This window comes from Pipistrellus kuhlii, unplaced genomic scaffold, assembly GCF_014108245.1.
Source record: "Pipistrellus kuhlii isolate mPipKuh1 unplaced genomic scaffold, mPipKuh1.p scaffold_m20_p_3, whole genome shotgun sequence".
Lineage (NCBI taxonomy): Eukaryota > Metazoa > Chordata > Mammalia > Chiroptera > Vespertilionidae > Pipistrellus > Pipistrellus kuhlii.
This window is the reverse complement of record NW_023425529.1, coordinates 101,725,077-101,747,473: the sequence shown is the minus strand read 5'-3', so window position 1 is coordinate 101,747,473 and position 22,397 is coordinate 101,725,077. Positions and strand designations below refer to the sequence as shown.

The window sequence follows — 22,397 nt, the reverse complement described above, 5'->3', positions numbered from 1 at the left end:
AATCTGGCCACTCAATGTATATGTTAGGAAATGAAAAATATTCAAATAAGCAAGATGAAGAGAATTATACCACCAATAAGCCTACTACAAAACCTCTTTTAATAATTTATAAGTCCTCTGGATCTTTACATACATATTTTTCTTTAATAAAAATGCTATTAAAACTCTAAATATTGTTGGGACCTGTTTGGCTCAGTGGATAGAGCGTCGGCCTGTGGACAGAAGGGTCCCGGGTTCGATTCTGGTCAAGGGCATGTACCTTGGTTGTGGGCACATGCCCAGTGGGGGGTGTGCAGGAGGCAGCTGGTGGGTGTTTCTCTCTCATTGACGTTTCTAACTCTCTGTCCCTCTCAATTCCTCTTGGTGTAAAATCAATAAAATAAAATAAAATAAAATAAAATAAAATAAAATAAAATAAAATAAAATAAAAAACTCTAAATATTTCTTTGCAACCTGCTCTTTTGTTCAGTTAGTATTTTTAGGAATATATGTTACATGTTAATTCACATTCTCCTGTATTATTTATAATATATGAGTAGTAGCATTTCTTGTATTTCTTTAGTTACACTAAAATGTATTAAAACATGCATATGATGGTATAAATTTATTTGAATATTGGACTTTTCAACTGGTTTCAATATTTTGCTGTTAGAAATAGCATTTAGATGAACATTCTTGCTCATACTCTTATGAGTCCATATCAATAGCTTTATTAAATTTCAATCTTAGGATAAAAATATTATAAGATTACCATACCAAGAATAATTAGAAGGATGTGCAAAACCAAACATAACTCTCCTCAATTAATCATTATTACTTGCTGGTATCCCAAATGGTGACCTTCCTACAACTCGTAGTATTTGATTATTCAAATCTACCATTTGAAAAAGAATTGAACCCATGAGGAATTAAAGAGCAGAGTTTGGTTAAGTTTAATAGACACTGGGGCCTCCATGTACCAGGAAAAGAATGAGGGAACTCTTTAGGGAGCTTAGCTCAGGCTTAGGAGGCAAATCATTTTTGCAATAAGTGATGATGTGCTGAGCCAGCTCAGCCAGGTTCGGTGACCCTGAGAGGGGCAGTGAAGGATTAAGAAAAGACAGACAAGAGAATGAAAGCTGCATCTGGGTGGGACGCTGTCCTCTCTGATGGAGAGCTAGCAACAGCACCACAGCCTGTAAGCCGAGTCTTTATTTTATATCCACATTCCATGAGGCAAAATAAGGGCGTGGTTACAACAATCTCATGGATTTTGAATCTACTCAATTACATGTACCTGAACTCTATCAAGCCCAGATCACTCAGGCACATGGGATCACATGTTTGGACCATAAGTTCAAGCTTACAACTATAGCCGTTGGGTACAATTGTGCTGGGAGGGCTTGAACCTGCCCAAACACTGTAGCTGCTCTCCACATGATGTAAGAAAAGTTTGCATAAGATTCAGAGGGCACCCAGAGGAAGGCTGTGCAGCTCAGCATGGCAAGTGGGATAGGAGGGGGTGAGGGGACTTCCTGGATAAGATGCCATACATGAAGTGACCTGCAATTTGTGTTGTTGTAGAGAGCAATCAAATAACATATACATGGGGGGGGGGGTGTTGGAATGGGGCAAGTGGTTAAGCTAAATGGTACCTAAGATGCTTTCTATATTAGTTAAGGTTCTCCAGAGAAACAGACCAATAGGATAAATATAGATATATAGAAATAGATTTATTATGAGGGATTGGATCACATGTATGGAGATTGAGAAGTTCTATGATCTGCTATCTGAAAACTGGAGGTTCAGGTAAGCTGGTGGTATAGTTTCAGTTCATTTCTGGAGGCCTAAGACCAAAGGAGCCAATGTCCACTAAAGACAGCAGAAGATGGATGTCTTAGTTTAATTAGAGAGCAAGTTCATTCTTTCTTTGCCTTTTCCGGGCTCTATTGGATGATGCCCAGCCACATAGGTGAGGGTGATCTTCTTCACTTAGTCTACCAATTCAAAAGCTAATCTCTTCCAGAAATACCCTTTCAGACATACCCAGAAATGATGTTGCCATCGTTTTGTTAAATTAACATTTGCTAAATGGAGTATAGGGTGCGATCCCAGGTTTAACAACAGAGCACAGGAGAAACGGCACAAGAGAAACTAATATAGAGAAGTTTGCTACTCACAGATTCTGGAGCCTGTTCATGGCATGCCTCAAGGGGCCATACAGGGATGTCAAGGGAGAGAGACAGAGAGAGAGAGAGAGAGAGAGAGAGAGAGAGAGAGAGAGAGAGAGCGAACAAACTTGGGATACATGCCTTTATTTGGGGTTCTTGGGTTAGAGCCAAATTGGTCAATTCAAACCAAAAGATGGTTTGGGTAAGCCCCACAAGAGTCTTGTATAAGAGGTGCATAAGGCATACAGGCAGAGGGAGGAAGGAGAGACTGTCAATCACAAGGGCTGTCGGGAAAGTCATATCAGGAACTCACAATTTCTTATGACAATGCAGGCCGCCTTCTAGGGCATGTGCTTTTATGAAGTCCAGGGTCTGTTTAAGTCCCTGAGGCTGCATGATTGAACAAAATGGGTTCTGAGGCAGCAATACCTTGAGTAGCTTAAATTGTCAACAAATATTTTACCAGCCATCTGGGGTTCCCTAAGTCCAGTTAAGTTGACATAAAATTAACTATTGTACCTTCCAATGTTACAAATTTATATAATACTTTCTAAATAATAAACAACTTGATATAAGTTTTCACTTGCATCATGTCATTTAATTCTCACAATGTCCCTACAGGAGAATAGATGCTATTTCCATTTTTACAGAGAAATAACTGAAGCTCACACTGGTCATGGATAGAGGACTTGGGATCCAAACCTGTCTCTTCAAATCCAAACCACAGGACATGTCACTGCATCACATGATTCCTTAACAGAGGGTGTTTCCTTAGCTGCCACATCTTCCTTTTTGGTTTGCTCATCCATTAGGGACAGAAGGAACAAATGTTCATAGAGACCCTAACATATGCAAACTCTGTGTTAGGTGTTTTATTTAAATTATCCTATTTAATCCTCATAATAACCTCATGAAAGACACAGGAAAGTTAATCTCACTTTCTCAGGCTAAGTAATGTGGTAAAAGAGGTAACTAAACATGATGGAGCAGGAATTTTATCTGATATCAAATAACAGATGTGTATTGCTATATGGCTCAGGTCTTTTGTTTTCTTGCCCAACTCCCTCTGAACCATGTCAGAGTAGTTATGGTTAGAGTAGTAGCCCATGATTATAAACAATTCTATTATATAACTGTGATTTCAGCTGCCTGAAAAACTTACCCAGATTAAGAAGTTCTTGGGTTGCTCTCACTCTTGCCTGTTGCCCACTCTACCCATTATAGCATTTATTCTGTAGAGATATGTAAAATTTAAGGCATAATTGTTGTAGGCCTCCAATTGGCCAAATTAATAAAGTCCCCTGGTCTGAAGCCCTGAGTACTAGTGTGAACAGCTCTCTTTCTTTTCTGTTCAACTGTTAAATGTCAGGCTGAGACCTTTTGTGAGTGGGAAAGAAGAGTTGGGTGTCAAAACAGAGGAAGACAGAAAAGGGTAGAAGACATCAGAAAGCCAGCATTATAGCACAATTAAGCTCCAAGTTTTGAATTACATGCACAAATGTCACTATTATTTGGATCAACATTTTATTCTCCATTTTCTTCTTGGCATACAGATAGTTGCTTTGGGTCACACACTCACAAAATACATTCAACGAAATGAAACATATTTACTAAGACACTAAAAATAAAAGTTCAACATAAACTATTTTATTCCACTGAAATGCTTGGCTGAATTCATAAGAATAGTAATGATGCTATTCCTGACACCCATACTAAAATAACCAGAAGGTTATTCTGAAAAAACAAAGAGGATATTAGGCATACTGAGTGAAAGAGCCTAGGGAATGGAATGAAAACTGGCATGATCATTTTGGAGAATTTGGGTCAAACAGAGTTAGAATAAGTTTTTAAAGATGATATACTAAGAGAGTAAAAAGTTGATAAACAGCACTTGTGTTTTTAGCAAAATAGAGTAAATTGAGGAATCTAAAAGTAAAGAGAAACAATTCAAGTAAGGTAGGAAACCTCATATCATTCTCACTATCAATAAAAAGGAAACAAATAAAATGAGAAATCAAAAGTCAATAAGATTTTATGGGAATATAAAGTTGCTATTATGGAAGCAAAGCTCATTTCTTTGCTGTAGGAAACTCCAGGCTGAGTGCTGACTAACTACAGACATCAGGTCTCCTAAAGCTGTATTTCGGTGTGTCTTTTTGTTTTGTGTTTTGTTTTTGTTGTTGGTTTTTTTGCTTTGCTTGTACTTTGAATGCTGGGTCTTGCGGGACGTCAGCACTGTTCCAGAGTTCTGGTGGGTGAGTTAAGGTTAGATATTGGAGTTACTCCTCTAATTTATGCACTGATTCTTAGTGAAAAACAAAGATTGTGAGAACATGTGTTAGAATTTTAGCTCTGAGAGATGGGTACATAATATAAAATTGACTTCAACAATTTGAGTCAACCTGAAAATTCCCAGTCTATTATAAAAAAAAATAATAATAATCCTATTTAGAGATTTCTGGTGCAATCACAGATTTGGGATTGGTTCTTTTCACCAAGCCTATTAATTAAAAAGTACATAATACAAAGTTAATTAAGCAGTAAGGTATTATAACATTTTTATTTCATTAATTTTTCAAAGTATGAATAATAACTATACATTCAATACCAGAAATATACATTTCCCACTGGCTGCTGAAAAACAATGGAAATAATTCCAATCAGGAGAGTAGCTCACTGTTGACTGACCTACCTCTGAAGTAATTTACTGATTCCAGGTGACTTTTACATTGTGGAGTTAGTCATTAGGTTAAGTTTGATGAGAAACAGATACAACTGGGGTTGGGAATTCAAATATGTATATATGTCTCCTCACAATCATAAATAAGTTTTTCATGTTTTTCTTTTCTTTTTCTTTTCAGGCTCATGCCAAAATCTGGCATCTCTACAATACTACTTTTCGTCCAACTCAGGGGGGCCAGGTGTCCATTGCCCTAAGTTCCCACTGGATCAATCCACGAAGAATGACAGACCACAACATCAAAGAATGTCAAAAATCTCTTGACTTTGTTCTAGGCTGGTTTGCCAAACCCATATTTAATGATGGTGACTATCCTGAAAGCATGAAGAATAATCTTTCATCTCTTCTGCCTGCTTTTACTGAACCTGAGAAAAAGTTCATCAAAGGCACAGCTGACTTTTTTGCTCTTTCCTTTGGACCAACCTTGAGTTTTCAACTATTGGATCCTCGCATGAAGTTCCGCCAATTAGAATCTCCCAGCCTGAGGCAACTGCTTTCCTGGATTGACCTTGAATATAACCACCCTCAAATATTTATTGTGGAAAACAGCTGGTTTGTCTCAGGGACCACCAAGAGGGATGATGCCAAATATATGTATTACCTTAAAAAATTTATAATGGAAACTTTAAAAGGTAAGATTTGGGATAAAATTCTAATTCTTACCAAAATCCCCTGGCAAAACAATCTTTAAGATTATCTGTAATAAACTATGTGAGTTTATTGTTTTTAATCATAATATAGAAATTCATTTTGGCAATAATAAGAATACATCTATGTAACACCTTTTTTCATTTAGGACGACCTTAAGAAGCTTAAATAATTTTTAAACACATTTTGTAAATCAAAAACTGGGTTATATGTGAAATTACTTGACTTTCAGAATTACTACTATAGATTTTTATATTACATTAATGATTAAGTAAATCCCAGAGTATCTAGCTCCTCTTAAATGCTTTTGCATTCTTATTGCTTGTACTGAGTGAAAAACTTTAAAATTTTTTAATTGATTTCAGAGAGGAAGGAATAGGGAGAGAGAGAATCATTGATTGACTGCTTTTGCACACTCCCTAGTGGGGATTGAGCCCACAACCTGGGCATGTGCCCTTGATCAGAATCGAACTTGGGACCCTTCAGGCTGTAGGCCGACACTCTATCCACTGAGACAAACTGGGTAGGGCCTGAACGAAACACTTTTTAAAGAAAAAAGAATATCAACATTTTCTGGAGAAAATAGTAAGTTGTTCATGCTTTTAAAATTTTTCTTCATTTTATTGCATCAGGCACAATGTTAGGATAGAAAGGGGAACATCATTCTAGGCCCAAAGAGCACCCACTGGAAATAAAGAAATCAAAATAAAAACTTATTGGAGATAAGCTATTTGTGAAGACATTTATTTAGAGAGTTATCTAGGTTTAATTAGGTTCTTTTGTAGGTCATTGCTCTACCAAACAATAAGCACACTACATAATGTATTCCTTACATAGTAAAACCCTCAGACTCTTGTCCTCTCTTCCCTTTGCAGCCATCAGGCTGGACGGGGTGGACATCATCGGGTACACAGCGTGGTCCCTCATGGATGGCTTTGAGTGGCACAGAGGCTACAGCATCAGGCGTGGACTCTTCTATGTTGACTTTTTGAGCCAGGATAAAGAATTGTTGCCAAAGTCTTCAGCTTTGTTCTACCGACAGCTGATAGAGAAAAATGGCTTCCCTCCTTTACCTGAAAATCAACCATTAGAAGGGACATTTGCCTGTGACTTTGCTTGGGGAATTGTTGACAGCTATATTCAAGTAAGTCAGTTGACAAAACCAATCAGCAGTCTCACAAGCCCTATCACTAGTAAGTAGAACCTCCTTACTAGGTTGTCACGCACATTGTTGTTTGGACCAAACATAGCTTCTTAAGAGGATTTTTTGAATGCTGCATCCTTCTTTCCAAAAATCTTCCTAGCTTCGCCTTGCACTTTAAATCAGCCTCCAAAGGGGAACAAATAAAAAAATGTATAATATTTAAGATCTGATAAGATAAAATACTCTTTTTTAACACAGCAATTTTCAAATCTTTTTAAAGCAGTTGAGTTCTTTCATAAATGAGAAGCAACACAGAACTCTAAATTATTTAATATATCAGTGGAACTGCTAATAGAGGCCTCCAGAGATATAGCTTTGGATCCCACAATCTTGCTGAAATATGTAGAGAATGGAAACTCTTGCTCAAAATTATTTTGAGCAATAGACATTGAGATGGTAAGGAAGTTCCATAATGGTCAACCAATATTTATTGAGAACATACTATGTAGTTAGTTTTCAATATTATTGTAATTTTAAAATATTTTAATTTACTTAAATTAAAAAAATTAAGATTTAATTTTTCTTTAATTTTAAAGAAATTTGTTTTCTTGAGTGTAATTGAATAGTAAGCATTATTAGATGCTTAACATATACACATATGTTACAATGTTTGAGGGGAACATACAATAAGATGAGTAAGATATGATCCCTGCCTTGAAAGGAGTCTTAGTGAAAATGATGGATACACAAATAATATAACATATGCAGAGAGTAGAGTATGAAAAATAGAAAAAGTTCAGTATCCAAAGACAGGCAATGGGATTAAACATGTTGAATGCTTCTAGCCAATTCATTGGTACTGTAGGGGAGGAAAATTAACTTTTTCTCTACTCTTCTGACTTCTTGGCTGAGAACTCTGTAGCAAAAGTCAGATTAACAAGAGAAGAACAAACAGAAGTTTATTAACATGTATACCTCGTATATACAGTGGAGATATTCAGTGAAAAATGAATAACTCCAGAGGTGGCTTAGAATTCAGGCTTAAATACCATGTTAATAGGGAAAGGGGTGTGATGATATAGGTCTCTTAATGGAGAATAAATGATTTTTAGACAACGTAGCTGGGCCCTCATAAGAATAGATGGGAACTATGATAGTTTGTGACAAAGTTTGTCTGAATATGTTGTTGACTTCTAGTTTTTTCTGTGACAAGAGTCTCTTCCCTGGGGAGGGGATTTATGACCTTCAGTTCCTGTTGGAGAATCCTTCTTCAGGCAGGTAAAGGGAGTGCTGAGGAAGTCTCTCCCTGCATTTGATGTTTTTCAAGTGCCTGCAGTTCAAAATAATCAATACACAAAAGGGGCCTATTTTGGGGCGGCATGTTCTGTTACCCTTCAGTTCAAAAGTATTTGGAAGAATGTTTGGATTGAGGAAAGTCCTTAGTTGAAATGGGTTGCTCTTTTCTTGTAAATATCAAATTATAATCTTTTATTTATAAGAAAATATATTAACCCTATACTTAATACATTTTTATTGCTGGTTTGTATTACTGTTATGTCTTTTTCAGACCTCCAGTTAGTTTTAGGGGCAGCCTCAGAGGTAAATTCCTTCCTTACAGGTTAGCAAGGATATTGGAAGCAAAACAGCAAATCTTCTCAGCTCCACCCACTCAGTGGGTGTTTTCCAGCCTTCTTTCTCTCTCCTACCTCAGCCCACTGGTATTTGCAACCTCCCTATTCTAATTCCCTTCCTGCAAGGAGGATAAACTGTGGAGTTTAAGTGAAATGTGAAGGGGCAAGAGTGGTGCAAGAGAGGAGGAGAGAAGGAAAGGTATAAGGGAGGAAGGTAGACTCACAGTTCCTCCTTCTTCCTCCCCTTTAATAATGGGGTTGGGTGATATGGTCCCTGGCCCTTGTTCCATCTCTTGATCTCCTGTCATGCCTCGCTCACTACTGGGCCCTGCACCCCTTGTCATTGAGGGGTTATGCTCCTCTCAAGATCTCTGATGGTAGCCTGAGCCTGGGCAGGTAATTCTCAGTTCAGTCCTTTGTGGAGAGACATCTCCACCAGCGTCTTTGCAGACAGTGCGAGCTCAGAGACATTGGGAACTTTTCACTCTGCTCATTCCCCACCCACGGGCTGTGTTTACCTTGGGGACTGGTAAGGAGTGAGAAAGTCTTAAGAATATATCTTATTTCCTCAAAAGGGAAGAGAAATACCTGGTCAGCTGCAACAAGCATGACAGTGAGGAGGAACAGAGATGGGCAGAGGACCCCTTTTTCTACTCCTAGAAGCATTTGTTTTAGAATTTGATCTAATGCCAGACATTTATCAGCCATGGATCTTTCTTCTCAGGTCAGCAGCTCAGGGTCCCTACTCCTCCACCTAGCAGAGCCTCCCAGTGCTCTCCTATGCAGAATCAGTCCAACAAAAGATTAAGTTACTCTCAACCCATGGTGGACTTGAACTCCAAAAGCTCTTTCGAGGGAAAAAGCTGCAATTGCTATTTTATTTTTTTGCTTTTCACCATGAGCTATGCATTATTTTGGTAGTGCCCTTCCCAAGCTGGCTTTTTAATTGACAAAGTAAAATAAAGTTTTTGTTAGGGCAGTTCAGAGGAAAGTGGGAGTATTTTTAATTCACTCTATCCTTTTACTACATTATATTAAAGTCCTGAGAAGTGACTTTTAAACCATTGAAATTTATCTTTTCCGCCTGCCTACCATTTTAAAATTCTAATATTAATGAGGCATAAATTTTACTGAAAAACTTAAAAAATTATTAAGCACACAACCTGTCTGAAATCTGACCTTAGGCTTATTCACACGGATTGTCATTGTGTTTGGACCAAATTTTCCACAACTACTAATTCTCATAGTGAGTTAGGTATAGAACACGTCACATTCTGGAAATGTATGGCTTCTTTAGTAAAGGTTATGTTACAAGAAAGTTTCTTCCATAACATACGAAATACATATTGTATACCCATTCCTTCTGATTCAGCTTTATTTCATTATTTATTAAGAAACTAGAGGCCCAGTGCATGAAATTCATGCACTGGTAGGGCTCTAGCTGCTACTGACAAGGTACTCCCTCCCTTCCTCTGGCCAGCCCCATACCATAGTCAAACTGTCAGAAGAACTCCTAATTGAGGGGACAATTTGCATACTATACTTTTATTATATAGGATAAGTCAACTATTTTAAATGAAATTAGATATAATTTTGCCTAAATTCTATCCTTTCTAAAGGTTCTGTATTTTATTTATTTATTTATTTATTTATTTATTTATTTAATTATTTTAAATCTTTATTGTTGAGAGTATTACAGATGTCCCCCTTTTCAATCCCTATTTCCCTCCTCCACTTGGTTTACACCCTACCCTAGGCTTTCACCACCCTATTGTCTGTGTCCATAGGCAATGCATATATGCCTATAAATTTGTTGGTTAATATTACCCGCCCCCCCAAATTGACCCTTTCCTCTGAGATTAATCAGTCTGTTCCATGTTTCCATGTCTCTGGTTCTATTTTATTGATCATTTTATTTTGTTCATTAAATTTATTATTCATTTATTTTTACTTTTTAGATTCAATTGTTGATATTTATTATTGCCATTTTATTGTTCATAGTTCTCTTTCTTGTTCTTGTTCTTCTTCTTGTTCTTCTTGTTCTTCTTCTTGTTCTTCTTCTTGTTCTTCTTCTTCTTCTTCTTCTTCTTTTCTTCTTCCTCCTCCTCTTCCTCTTCTTCTTTCTCTTCCTCTTCTTAAAGAATAACCTTCAATATTTTATGTAATACTGGTTTGGTGATGATGAACTCCTTTAGCTTTTTCTTGTCTAGGAAGCTCTTTATCTGACCTTTAATTCTAAATGATAGCTTTTCTGGGTAGAGTAATCTTGGTAACAGGTGCTTGCTATTCCTCAATTTTAATATTTCTTGCCATTCCCTTCTGGCCTGCAAAGTTTTGTTGAGAAATCAGTAGTATGGGCGCTTCCTTGTAGGTAACTAATTGTTTTTCTTTTGCTGATTTAAGGTTTTCTCTTTATCTTTAACCCTTGGCATTTTAATTATGATATGTCTTGGTATGGTCCTCTTTGGGTTCCTCTTGTATGGAACTCTCTGTGCTTCCTGGACTTGTAAATCTATTTCTTTCACCAGATAAGGGAAGGTTTCTGTAATTATTTCTACTAATAGATTTTAAATGCTTTGCTTGCTCTTTTTTCCTTCTGGTATCTTCATAATGCAAATGTTGGTGCACTTGAAGTTGTCCCAAAGGTTCCTTACACTATCTTCATTTTTTTGAATTATTATTTTTTTAATGTTCTGATTTGGTGTTTTTTGCTTCCTCATATTCCAAACTGTTGATTTTATTCTTGGAATCCTCTACTGTTTAATTCCTGTAAATTATTCTTTATTTCAGTTAGTGTATGCTTAATTTTTGTCTGTTCCTTTACATGTCTTTGGAATTTTCAGTAAGATCCTTGAAAGTTTTACTAAGTTCCTTAAAGCTCTCATTAAGATCCTTGAGCAACCTTATAATCATTGTTTTAAACTCTGTATCTAGTTGTTTGTTTGCTTCCATTTCATTTAGTTTTTCTGGAGATTTTTTGTTAATGTTGTTCTTTCATTTGTGACATGTTTCTTTGCCTCCACATTTTGGCTGCTTCTCTATATTTGTTTCTATGTATTAGGTAGACTTTCTTTGTCTCCTAGAATTGGTAGAGTGGCCTTGTCTAGTAGGTGTCCTGTAGGGCCCAGTGGCTCATCGTCCCCAGTCACCTGAGCTAGAAATCTAGGTGTACCCTGTGTGGGCTGTGTGTACTGTTCTATTGTAGTTGAGCCTTGATTGCTGTTGGCATCACTGGGAGGATTTAATGTTCAGGCCAATTTGCTTTGAGGTTCAGTTGCAACTACAGTGGAAGAGTTGCTGTGTAGGAGACACCCTTATAAAGCAGGGCTTGCTTCAGTGGAGTTTTGGAGCTCACTAAATCTGCCCCTTGAGTATATCACTTGTGAATGTGTAGAACTATAATCTGGTATGTTCTGAATTTACCCACTGGGTGCACTGGCGTTGGGGCCTCCAGAGAAGTGAAAAGTCAGCTACTGCCTGGGGCCACTCAGAAGGAGCTACAGAGTGATCTGATTATTGTTTCTACTTGTGTTGGTCTTGGAAGTGCTTAGGCAAGGCCAAGCTGTGAAGCAAAGTAGGCTGCTGCTTGTGCTGGGGCATGCTGATGCCAGCTGCTGCTTGTTTGAGAGATTTTAGGGAAGCCTGGGCCAGGAGAGGTCATTCATATGGAAAAGCCACTGCAAACAGTTTGGATGGGTCTGTAAATTAGATGGGGCAGAGTCTCAGAGACTCCTCATGGCAGAGTGAATAGTATGAGCCAGGTTGGTAGAGACTTAGATATGGTGCCTGCCAGTCAGCTCTGAGATCAAAGAGGTCTCAGCATAGGAACAATAACTGCTGTAAGCACCTCTGCTGGGAGAAAGCCACCCCCTAAGTTCTTGCTCTGATGCCAGACAACCTGGTTCCTTCCCATATGTATCTGGATCCCCTCAAGCTGCTGTCCAAGCATTAGAGTTCAGAGGGAGTGGGACTGTGTAAGTTTGAACACCAGCCCTTTAAGACCATGTGAGAACCATGCCAGAGTCCTCAGACAGCCAAAGCCACTCAGAGTGTGAAAGGCCTTGTTGACAGTATGCCAAATGGCTGAGGCCACTCTCAACACAGGTGCAAGGCCACAGCGATCTCACCGTACCCTGTGCTCTTCTATAAACCAAATGATGACGTCATTATTGGCAACTAGCCTTCTTTGTCTCTGGAGTAATACAAGATTACTGACCAGCTAGACTGCAAGAGAGTAGGCTGGGGAGTTGGGGGGACGGGGGAGGTTTGGCAGCATTAGAGAACTTAGATGGAGCTGAAAGCTCAGACAGAACAGAGAGCTGGTACTGCTATGGTGTAAGGTCAAAAGCTCATAGAGAGCTCAGATATAGCTACTAAATTAACCAGCCAGTATGCTGAGAGAGAAGCTTAGAAGTACTATGTGAGGCTACAGAGACTAGCCGGTGTGCTGAGCAGGGGAGAGAGGAGAAGCTACTAAGCTAGAGAGGCTGGAGAGTCTACTAAGGCTGTAGCTCCAAGGGAGAGCTCAGATACCACTACGATGTCAAGTGGTGGGTTTAGAGGCAGCATGCAAATGCTCAGATAATAGCTGTGGGTACAGAGACTCATGCTGCTTTTGTGGGAAAGATATATCTGTTCACCAGCAGGTGTATGGCTGCCTGCCTGTATAAGCCTGCTGAAAAGGACTCTGTTGGTTAATGGCTATATGGCCACTGGCTTCTGAAATAAAGACTCATTCTTATATACATATCCACAGCCTCTCATTGCTTCTCCATCTAAGATGCAGTGTGCAAGAAGACTCAGCCCCAGGCAGAAGGGCTTGGACCCAATACCTGTAACTAGTGAGCAGAAGATAAAGAAGGAACTTGGACTAAGTGCCAACAGTTAGTACAGTGGGCAGGGTTTGAGAAGGAACCTGCCCTGACATAGAAAGAATTTAGAAGAATCTATAGACAGTGGTGCTCTTGCTGTCTTTGACAGAGCAACTGCTTGGGTCTCCAGCAGCCTCCATAAATATCCCTTATTTTTAAGAAATAAATTCCTCTACCCCCAATATTTATACTTTAGTATTTCTTTTGTTTTCAAATGGACTGAATAAAAGCTGTTTGTTTGTTTTTTTGAACAATTATGGTAGAAAAGATACAACTCTAGTCAACTCAGAGTTCTATAAAAATAATCCAAAAATTCTAACTATGAACACTTTCACTTCAAAAAAGTATGCAAATATTTTCTCTTGCAAAGCCAAGGAAACATGATTGGTAGGAACATCACAGTGAAAATACTTCTGACAGCATTCCCATAGTACTAGGGGAAATGCATATGTGGGTGATCTACAAGGGACAATCTTCCAGAAAATGCAATTTCCCTCTTGCATGCTGTTCATTATTATTTTTCCTTTAGGAACACAGCACTGACCCCTCCAAAGAAACAGCAGCTCATTTGCAACAGGCCCATAAAACTATAAGGAAATCTCTATTAGAGTTTAGAAATTAGAGTTTGTCTGACCCCTGTTTTCATACAGAGGGTCAAACCAAATAACCTTCTCTAAGGAGACTATTTGCAGGAGAAAACAGGTGTAGACAGTGAGTTTGGAATGCACTTTCAGTTTGCATTCCCTTCATGGTTTACATGTGGAGGGAGGATTTTTGTCATTATGAGTCTACAATTTTCAATATCCTAAATACCTATTTTTATTTTGGAAGCTTTGATGTCAGATGTTGAGAATATTGTCATAATCATCATAGAAAAACAATTAGGAAAAATTTTAAACTATGTTAAAATATTCCATTATGGATGGATGACAGTATTGTTTCTTATGTCCATATTCTTTGTCACTTTCTACCATCAGTCAGATTGAATTTGTTAAATTATGTCATCAACTGCAAAGCTAACAAAGGGCTACAATTATGAAGATTTAGTACCTCCTCTTCTGAGAGCAAATCTGTGTAGAATGTGATTTTTAAAAGCACAATATAATTTTTAAATGTCATTTCAATTTTTTTACTCTAACTCACTTAGGTTTTAAGCTTTATCTTTTTCATTAAACACTTTTTTAAGTCTCATCACCATAGTGATTTATTATATTAAAAGAAAAATGTCCAAAAATACCCTGCTTGCTTAATACAGATCAGACATGTGTGAGAATCACTACTAATGTTTGTTATCTGAAGTAAGTAAAAAAAAATTCAGATTTAAAAAATTTTAAACTATGGGTTTAAATAAAGAGAACTATGGGTAAAACAAATGTGTAAAAAAGAAAGTGGGTTTATTTTCTTCTTCAGAAACTCACTATTTATGAAAAATCATTTCAATTTTCAGCTAGAAAGGTTATTGTTTTTGCTCATCTTGCTGGCTAGCTTCCTTGAAAGAATTGCATTGAATTACTTTACTAAGCCTGTCCAGCTGAAGTTATAGACTTATGCTCTCTCTGCTCCTCCTAGGTTGACACCACTCTGTCTCAGTTTACTGATCCGAATGTTTATTTGTGGAATGTCCACCACAGTAAGGGGCTCATTAAGGTGGACGGCCTTGTGACCAAGAGGAGGAAACCTTATTGTGTCGACTTTACTGTCATCCGGCTCCAGATCGCCCTACTCAAGGAAATGCATGTAACACATTTCCACTTCTCGCTGGACTGGGCCCTGATCCTGCCTCTGGGTGACCAATCCCAGGTGAACCGCACGGTCCTGCACTACTATCGCTGCGTTGCCAGTGAACTCCTGCATGCCAACATAACCCCCGTGGTGGCCCTGTGGCGACCTGTGGGCCCGCACCAAGGCCTGCCGGAGCCCCTGGCCAAGCAGGGAGCCTGGGAGAATCCCCAGACGGCACTGGCTTTTGCAGAGTATGCCAGGTTGTGCTTTACAGATCTTGGTTCCCACGTCAAGTTTTGGATCACCATGAACGAGCCCTACACGAGGAACATGACCTACAGTGCAGGGCACAACCTGCTGAAAGCACACGCCCTGGCTTGGCGCGTGTATGATGAGAAGTTTAGGCGCTCTCAGAAAGGAAAAATATCCATTGCTTTGCAGGCTGACTGGATAGAACCAGCCTGCCCTTTCTCCCCAAAGGACAAAGAAGTGGCAGAGAGAGTTTTGGAATTTGACATTGGCTGGCTGGCCGAGCCCATTTTTGGTTCTGGGGATTATCCACGTGTGATGAGGAACTGGCTGAATCATAGAAACAATTTCCTTCTACCTTATTTCACTGAAGATGAAAAAAAGCTCATACAGGGTTCCTTTGACTTTTTGGCTTTAAGCCATTACACCACCATCCTTGTAGACTGGGAAAAAGAAGATCCAATAAAATATAACGATTATCTGGAAGTGCAAGAAATGACAGATATCACATGGCTCAATTCCCCCAGCCAGGTAGCAGTAGTGCCCTGGGGCTTACGCAAGGTCTTGAGATGGCTAAAGTTGAAATATGGAGACCTCCCCATGTATATAATCTCCAATGGCATTGATGATGATCTGCAAGCAGGCCAAGACGATTTGAGGGTGTACTATATGCAGAATTATGTAAATGAAGCTCTGAAAGGTAAGGCATCCTGAAAACTGTCTTGAAGGTTGTGTTACTCGAAGGCATAATGCCTGCTAGAAATTCTCAAATACACACAGTCACCTTCAGAGAGAAGCACTGTCCATTTCTTGCCACACTAAAAAGTCCTACCAAGAGTTAGTATTTTCCCAGAGATAAAGGAGTTTAGCTAAAAGTGGCTTACAACTTATTCTGAGCCTGTAAAAGCATGGACCATCCTGTCCTCCATCCTCAGATGGCCTCAAAGCAGTCCGATCTGCTTCATGTATGTGAAGATTAGCTCAAGTGCCTCAGAGTAGGTTTCATTATGTAAAACCTATTCTGTTAAATGTAGCTCATACCTACTTTGTCTTGATATTTACCTATTTCTTTCCAGAAAAGACTTTCTAATTAAATACAATTTAGTCTGAAGTTTTAATAAATGTATTGACATTTTCTCCTGAGGCACCAAGGCCATGTAAAAGTAAAATGTTATGTGCAAAATACTTTATTAACTATTCTCCTGTCCTTTTGTTTTTCCAGCCTACATATTGGATGGGATCAACCTTTGTGGCTACTTTGTGTTTTCATTTAATGATCGCACAGCTCCAAAGTTTGGCCTCTATCGTTATGCTGCCAATCAGTTTGAACCCAAACCGTCCATGAAACATTATAGGAAAATTATTGACAACAATGGCTTCCCAGGTGCTGAAACTCTGGGGAGATTTTGTCCAGAAGAATTCACCCTGTGCACCGAGTGCAGCTTTTTTCATACTCGAAAGACTTTACTTGCTTTCATAGCTTTTCTACTTTTTGCTTTAATCATTTCTCTTTCTCTTATTTTTCATTACTCTAAGAAAGGCAGGGGACGTTATAAATAGTCCTGAACATTTTTCTATTTACTTATTTTGAAATAATTGCGCACACACATTAGTTGTTAATCATTTGCACTTGTCAGTGTTGATTTCATATACTGATTTCTACAAAACCTTTCTGTGGTGTATGACAAAAGTTTTCAAATAAGCATAGATGACTATAAAATCTTAAATAATGTGAATAATGCCTGGACTTGTTTCTCTTTGAGGGGTAATTAAAAAAACAAACATCATTTCTATGTAACAAAAGCATGAGATATGACATCCATTCTGTAATATTTTTACAGAAATTTAATGACAAGCTAGGCTATTTTTATCTGTGCCCATTCCTAAATATAATGTTTACCTAAAGTAATATTTGCAAGTGTTAGAATACAAAATTAAGTCCCAAGTAACCATCTTCTAACTATCATGATATGCCTAATGGTCTCTGTCACGAAAATGATAGAATATAGGAAAGATGACAAAGGACCTGTGGCTGGGACAGTTATTTTAAAAGCAGCGTTTCTGTCAAATACTGCTAATGTTAATTTACATATTTGGTTAATTATATACTTGCCAGAGCAAATTACAGAATTTTATATTTGTATGTGACTTTCAAGGTGTTCTCTAAAACCTGGGTCCTTGAAGGCTTTGTGTCATAAGGGATTTTTACTGATTGCTTGCAGAAAAATAAACATGACTCATGAGATGTTGGGCTCTTCAGGAAGCATAAACCGATTGTGAAGTGCATTATACTGCAGTAGCTCCAGGAGGAGGGAAGGAGTAAAAAGTACATATTATGAGCAACATCATGATTAATTTTATTATAAACTCTTTCATTTTAGAACAGACCTTGAAATAAATGAGGTGACCTTTCTTGAAAGATTAAAAACAAGATAATAATTCATCCTGTGAAGAATAACTTCATTTCTGCTCTTTAGAATGTGCCATAATTTCTCTGAGTTGAGTTTTAAGTACTAATAGATTGAAAAGCATTTGGTCTGATAATAGTGGAAATTTTTCTATTGTGATTGCTGAAGTCCCGTTTATTTATTTATTTATTGATTGATTTTGCTGTTGCTTATGTGGAACTAACTTTGAATTAGTTGTGCTTTGAAGTTTTACACTGAAACATGCTACTGATTTTCAGAAAGGGTTTAATCTTATCCTCTAATGCCCTTTAAATAAGTCTTGCTGATTTTCAGACAGGGAAATCTATTACCCTAAAGTTCTAGGTGGTCTTAATGTTTATTTTATAGACGAGCCAACATTGTGTCTGGCAAAATAAACCAACATCATATCAGGCATAACTAATTTTGCGACACAGTAATACAATGGATAAGAAATAATGTACTGTATTATGCATCATCTTTAGGGGTGTTACGATTTTTTTTTCATTGAAAAGTAAGCTTTGGGGTTAATCTTTTAAAAACTGTACTTATTAAAACTAGAAACTAGATAATCATAGTTTATTTTATGTATGTATTTTTCTGATTAGAAGAGTAATATATATTAATTGTAAAAAAACACAGAAACTATATGTAAAAAAAAGTGCATACTTAGAGTCACATCATATTGTAAATTATGTATCTTTATTAATTTTTATTGTGTGCATTTCCTTTGTCATTTATCTTCAAAAACACCCTATTTTAATACTCATAGAGTAATTCCACTATATAAATTTATCACAACTTATTTAAATATTCCTATTTATTTAACTAGTTTCTTATTGTTAATTACTGTTAAATAATGAATGTTACTTAAAAATTATTTTCTTCCTACAAGCATTTTTTTGAGTGCATAGAGAAATAATTACAGTACCTGGGTGACCAATCCAGGTGAACTGCATGGTCCTGCACTACAGTTATTTGATAATGGATTATAATAAACTGACCTATAACTTTACCTTCTTTCTGAACCATATTATTCATTGCTAGAAAAATTTCTTTAAAATTTTTTTTTGAGTTGTTTAAATGACATAGAACATGATTGGAGTGGTGAGGAACTAGGCCTGACAGAAAGAGAGAGCAAACTTCAACGTAGGTTGGGGACAGTGCCCCAGGCTAGTCTCTGTGGTTGAGCTGAAAGATAATTTCAGACACTGAGAAAGCAAAATAGGCGAAGCGTTGAAAATGACAGACACCAAAGTACTGAGGAGAAACAACATTTCAAAATCATTCAACTGAGTTACAATGATAGCATCATGCTAATTTTGAGTCACCATAGAGCCTTAGTGGGAGGTCCATGGCTCACTGCCAGCCTGAAAGGAGAGAAGCACCTCTTAGATCAGTCCAGAGCATGCTCATTTCTTAAGCAGTGTCTCAGAGCATTACACTCCTTCTACTGATGCTCTGTTCTTGGGAATTCTGGACTTTTCACTATGCCATATACAGAGATGGGCAAAAATAGGTTTACAGTTATGATGACAATCTTTTGAGTTACAAACAACTATAAACCTACTTTTGCCTAAGATATGTATAATATATATATATATATATATATATATATATATATATATATATATATTATATACACACACATACACACACACACACACACACACACACACACACACTTATTTATTTAAATACTAGTGGCCCAGTGCACAAAATTTATGGGGGTGTCCCTCAGCCTGACCTGTACCCTTTCCAATCAGGGACCCCTCAAGGGATGTCCGACTGCCGGTTTAGGCCCAATCCACATTGAGCCTAAACCGGCAGTCAGACATCCTTCTCGCAATCTGGGACTACTGTCTCCTAATTGCTCACCTGCCTGCCTGCCTGCCTGATTACCCCTAACTACTCTGCCTGCCTGCCTGCTTGCCTCCACCTGCCATCCCTGCTGGCCTGCTTTCCCCCAACTGCCCCACTGCCAATCTGATTGCCCCCAACTGATTCCCACTAATGGCCTGCTCTCCTCCAATTGACTGTCCCTGCTGGCCTGCTCACCCACAACTGCCATCTCATCCTGGCCTGATCACTCACAATTGCCCTCCCCTCTTGGCCCCTAACTGCCTCTACCTCAGCCCCCGCCACCATGGCTTTGTCAAGAAGAACGTCCAGAAGGTCTCCTGGAAGGTCTCCAGTCTAATTAGCATGTTACCCTTTTATTAGTATAGGTAGAGGCCTGGTGCACGGGTGGGGGCTGGTTTGTCCTGAAGGATGTCCTAGATCAGGGTGAGGGTTTGCTTGGGGGGTGGGGCAGCCTGGATGTGGAGCCTGTGGTGGTTTGCAGGCCAGCTACATCCTCATTGGGATTGGAATCTCCACTGGGGATGGTGCCAGCTTGGGAAAAGGGCTGGGGCAGTTTGTAAGCCAGCCATGGTCCCCTCCAGAAGGTCCTCACTTGGGGAGGATGGCCAGCCTGGGTGAAGGACTGAGGGCTATTTTCAGGCTGGCCACACCCCCTTCAGGGTGGGGGTCTCCATTGGGGGTGCCTGGCCAGCCTGGGTGAGGGGCTGATGACTGCAGGCTGGCTACATCCCCCAGCAGGGACTTTCACCACATGGGAGCATGGCCAGCCTTAGTGAGGGGCTGAGAGCTATTTTCAGGCTGGCCATGCCACCCAGCAGGGACCCTCAACCTGATGGTGGTGTGGCCAGCCAGGCTGAGGAGCTGAGGACCATTTGCAGGTCTCTCCCTCAGCGGCCTGGGTGACCCAAGCCTCCCACCTGCTCTGGCTGGCTCTGTGGCTGCTGCCATCTTTGTCCTGATAATTTGCATATTCCCTCCTGATTGGCTGTGGGCATCATGGAATGATGGTCAATTACCATATTTCTCTCTTATTAGTACAGATAGAAACCATTCCCTTGGAACACCTACATCTCTTAGTAGTTGTGGGAACAACTCTCTCTACAGGGATATTGAGTGATATGCTGTGATTCCCTGAGGTTTTGCTGGTGGAAAACTATCTGCCAGTGACAGTCCTGAATTTCATCTCCTCTGATTAACAAACCATTCATTCATTTATTCAGAAAATATTTATTGCATACTTACTATATGCCAGTCACTCTACCATGTTCAACTCTTCTCTGATAAGATAAAGCAGACATTTCCTACCCTCGGAGTTTACTAGCTAGTTGGAGGAAAAGATATTATACAAATAACTATCTATCTATATATAAAAACCTTAGCAACCGAACAACCAGAAGGACCAAAATGACCAGAATGACCGTAATGACTGGTTGAACAGTCAGCCCCCTGGTGGTCATTGCACTCCCACAATGGGAGTGCCACTCAGCTGACTGACCTGTCCTGGCAGCCCACCAGCCTGGCAGTAGCCACTCACTCCCTCAGTAGTCTTGCAGGTCCATCTTCAGAGAATAGGCCAGGCACTGATGGACCTGTGTCACTGGCAGCATCCCAACAGCACTGCCGACAGACAACCGGTGCTAATGTTAGCAGGACAGATCTGGATACCAGGCCAGCAAAGACATCCTACTGCCCACCCAGAGGGCCAATCACATCCCAGCTTCCCTCACCTCCCTTGGGCCCCCACCCGTGCATAAATTCGTGCACCAGACCTCTAATATAATATAACTACAAAGGACAGGTGCCATGAAGAAAACTATTTTCATACTGTGAAACTGTTCTCCAACCTCGTCTAGAGTAAGAGGGAAGATTTCCTGTGGGAACATGACATAAAACTGGGACCTAAGTGTAAATAGAAGTTAGTAGCCATTGGGGACAGGTGTGATGAAAACATTTATAGAAAATTTGGAGTTGAAAAACAGAAGGTGAAAAGTTGACCAATCTGTCCTAAATCTATGGCTAGTGTCTGCTACAAGGTGGAGTCAATAAATTTCTATTTGTCTTTAGTGTTCCTATAATACTTATAAAAATACTTGTGTATGTACTTGAAAATTTCAATTTTAAAAAAGGTGATTTGAAAATCTAGGAAACGGATTATTTCTTAGGGAAATATAAATTATTATTATTATTATTATTATTAATATATTTTTATTGATTTCAGAGAAGGAAGGAAAGGGAGAGAGAGATAGAAACATTAATGATGAGAGAGAATTATTGATCAGCTGCTTCCTGCATGCCCCCACTAGGGGTTGTGCCCACAACCTAGACTGGAATAAAAACTGGGACCCTTCAGTCTGCTGGCCACACTTTATTCACTAAGCAAAACCCGGCTAGAGCTAAATTACTAAAATCAAATTAAGAAGTAGCAAACTTGAATAGACTGAGCACCATAGAAGTGATTTTAAAAGTTATTCAAAATATATTATTGGAAAAAGTAAGAGGATTTACTAGTAAGAATTTTGTAGCTGGATACTGGCTTTAAAGGGCAAGCAATTCTGATGTAATTTAAAATGTTTAAAACTATAGAGACAAATGCTCATTGTATTGATGGAGCCAATTTTATTACTATAATCTGATAAAGATACTGTAAAAAAGATTACGATGAAAAAATTTCTAAATGTAATATTAGTTACAATAATCCAGCAATATATTAACAGACTAAACTATGGCCAGATAGAGTTTACTTTAAGAATTCAAGGTTGCATAGATAACAGAAATCAAGCAATACAAAATAGAAAAATAAACATATGAATAGCTGCTAAAAAGCCATTTTGATAAATATTCAGCAATTATTCTTAAAAACAACTTTAGAAAAATATGTACATGAGATACCTTTTAAAGATTGATAAAGACAACAAAACATTGGTAAACACTATTCTAAAGAAAAACGTTTAAA

The 22,397-nt window shown here is 38.6% G+C and overlaps 1 protein-coding gene across 2 annotated transcripts in view; it reads left to right on the top strand.

Annotated features, from left to right (window-relative positions):
* Positions 1-22,397, top strand: part of KL (klotho) — an 81,046-nt gene that overhangs the window by 19,082 nt on the left and 39,567 nt on the right. Inside the window, exons 2-5 of one of the 2 annotated variants that reach the window (XM_036458664.2) lie at positions 5,012-5,522; positions 6,414-6,682; positions 14,754-15,855; positions 16,378-18,394. In XM_036458664.2, the coding sequence (XP_036314557.1) occupies positions 5,012-5,522; positions 6,414-6,682; positions 14,754-15,855; positions 16,378-16,715 (2,220 nt within the window). In that variant the 3' untranslated portion in view covers positions 16,716-18,394. Of the gene's footprint in view, positions 1-5,011; positions 5,523-6,413; positions 6,683-14,753; positions 15,856-16,377; positions 18,395-22,397 lie in introns of those variants that run through there. The other variant, XM_045588605.1, reaches the window with a different exon arrangement.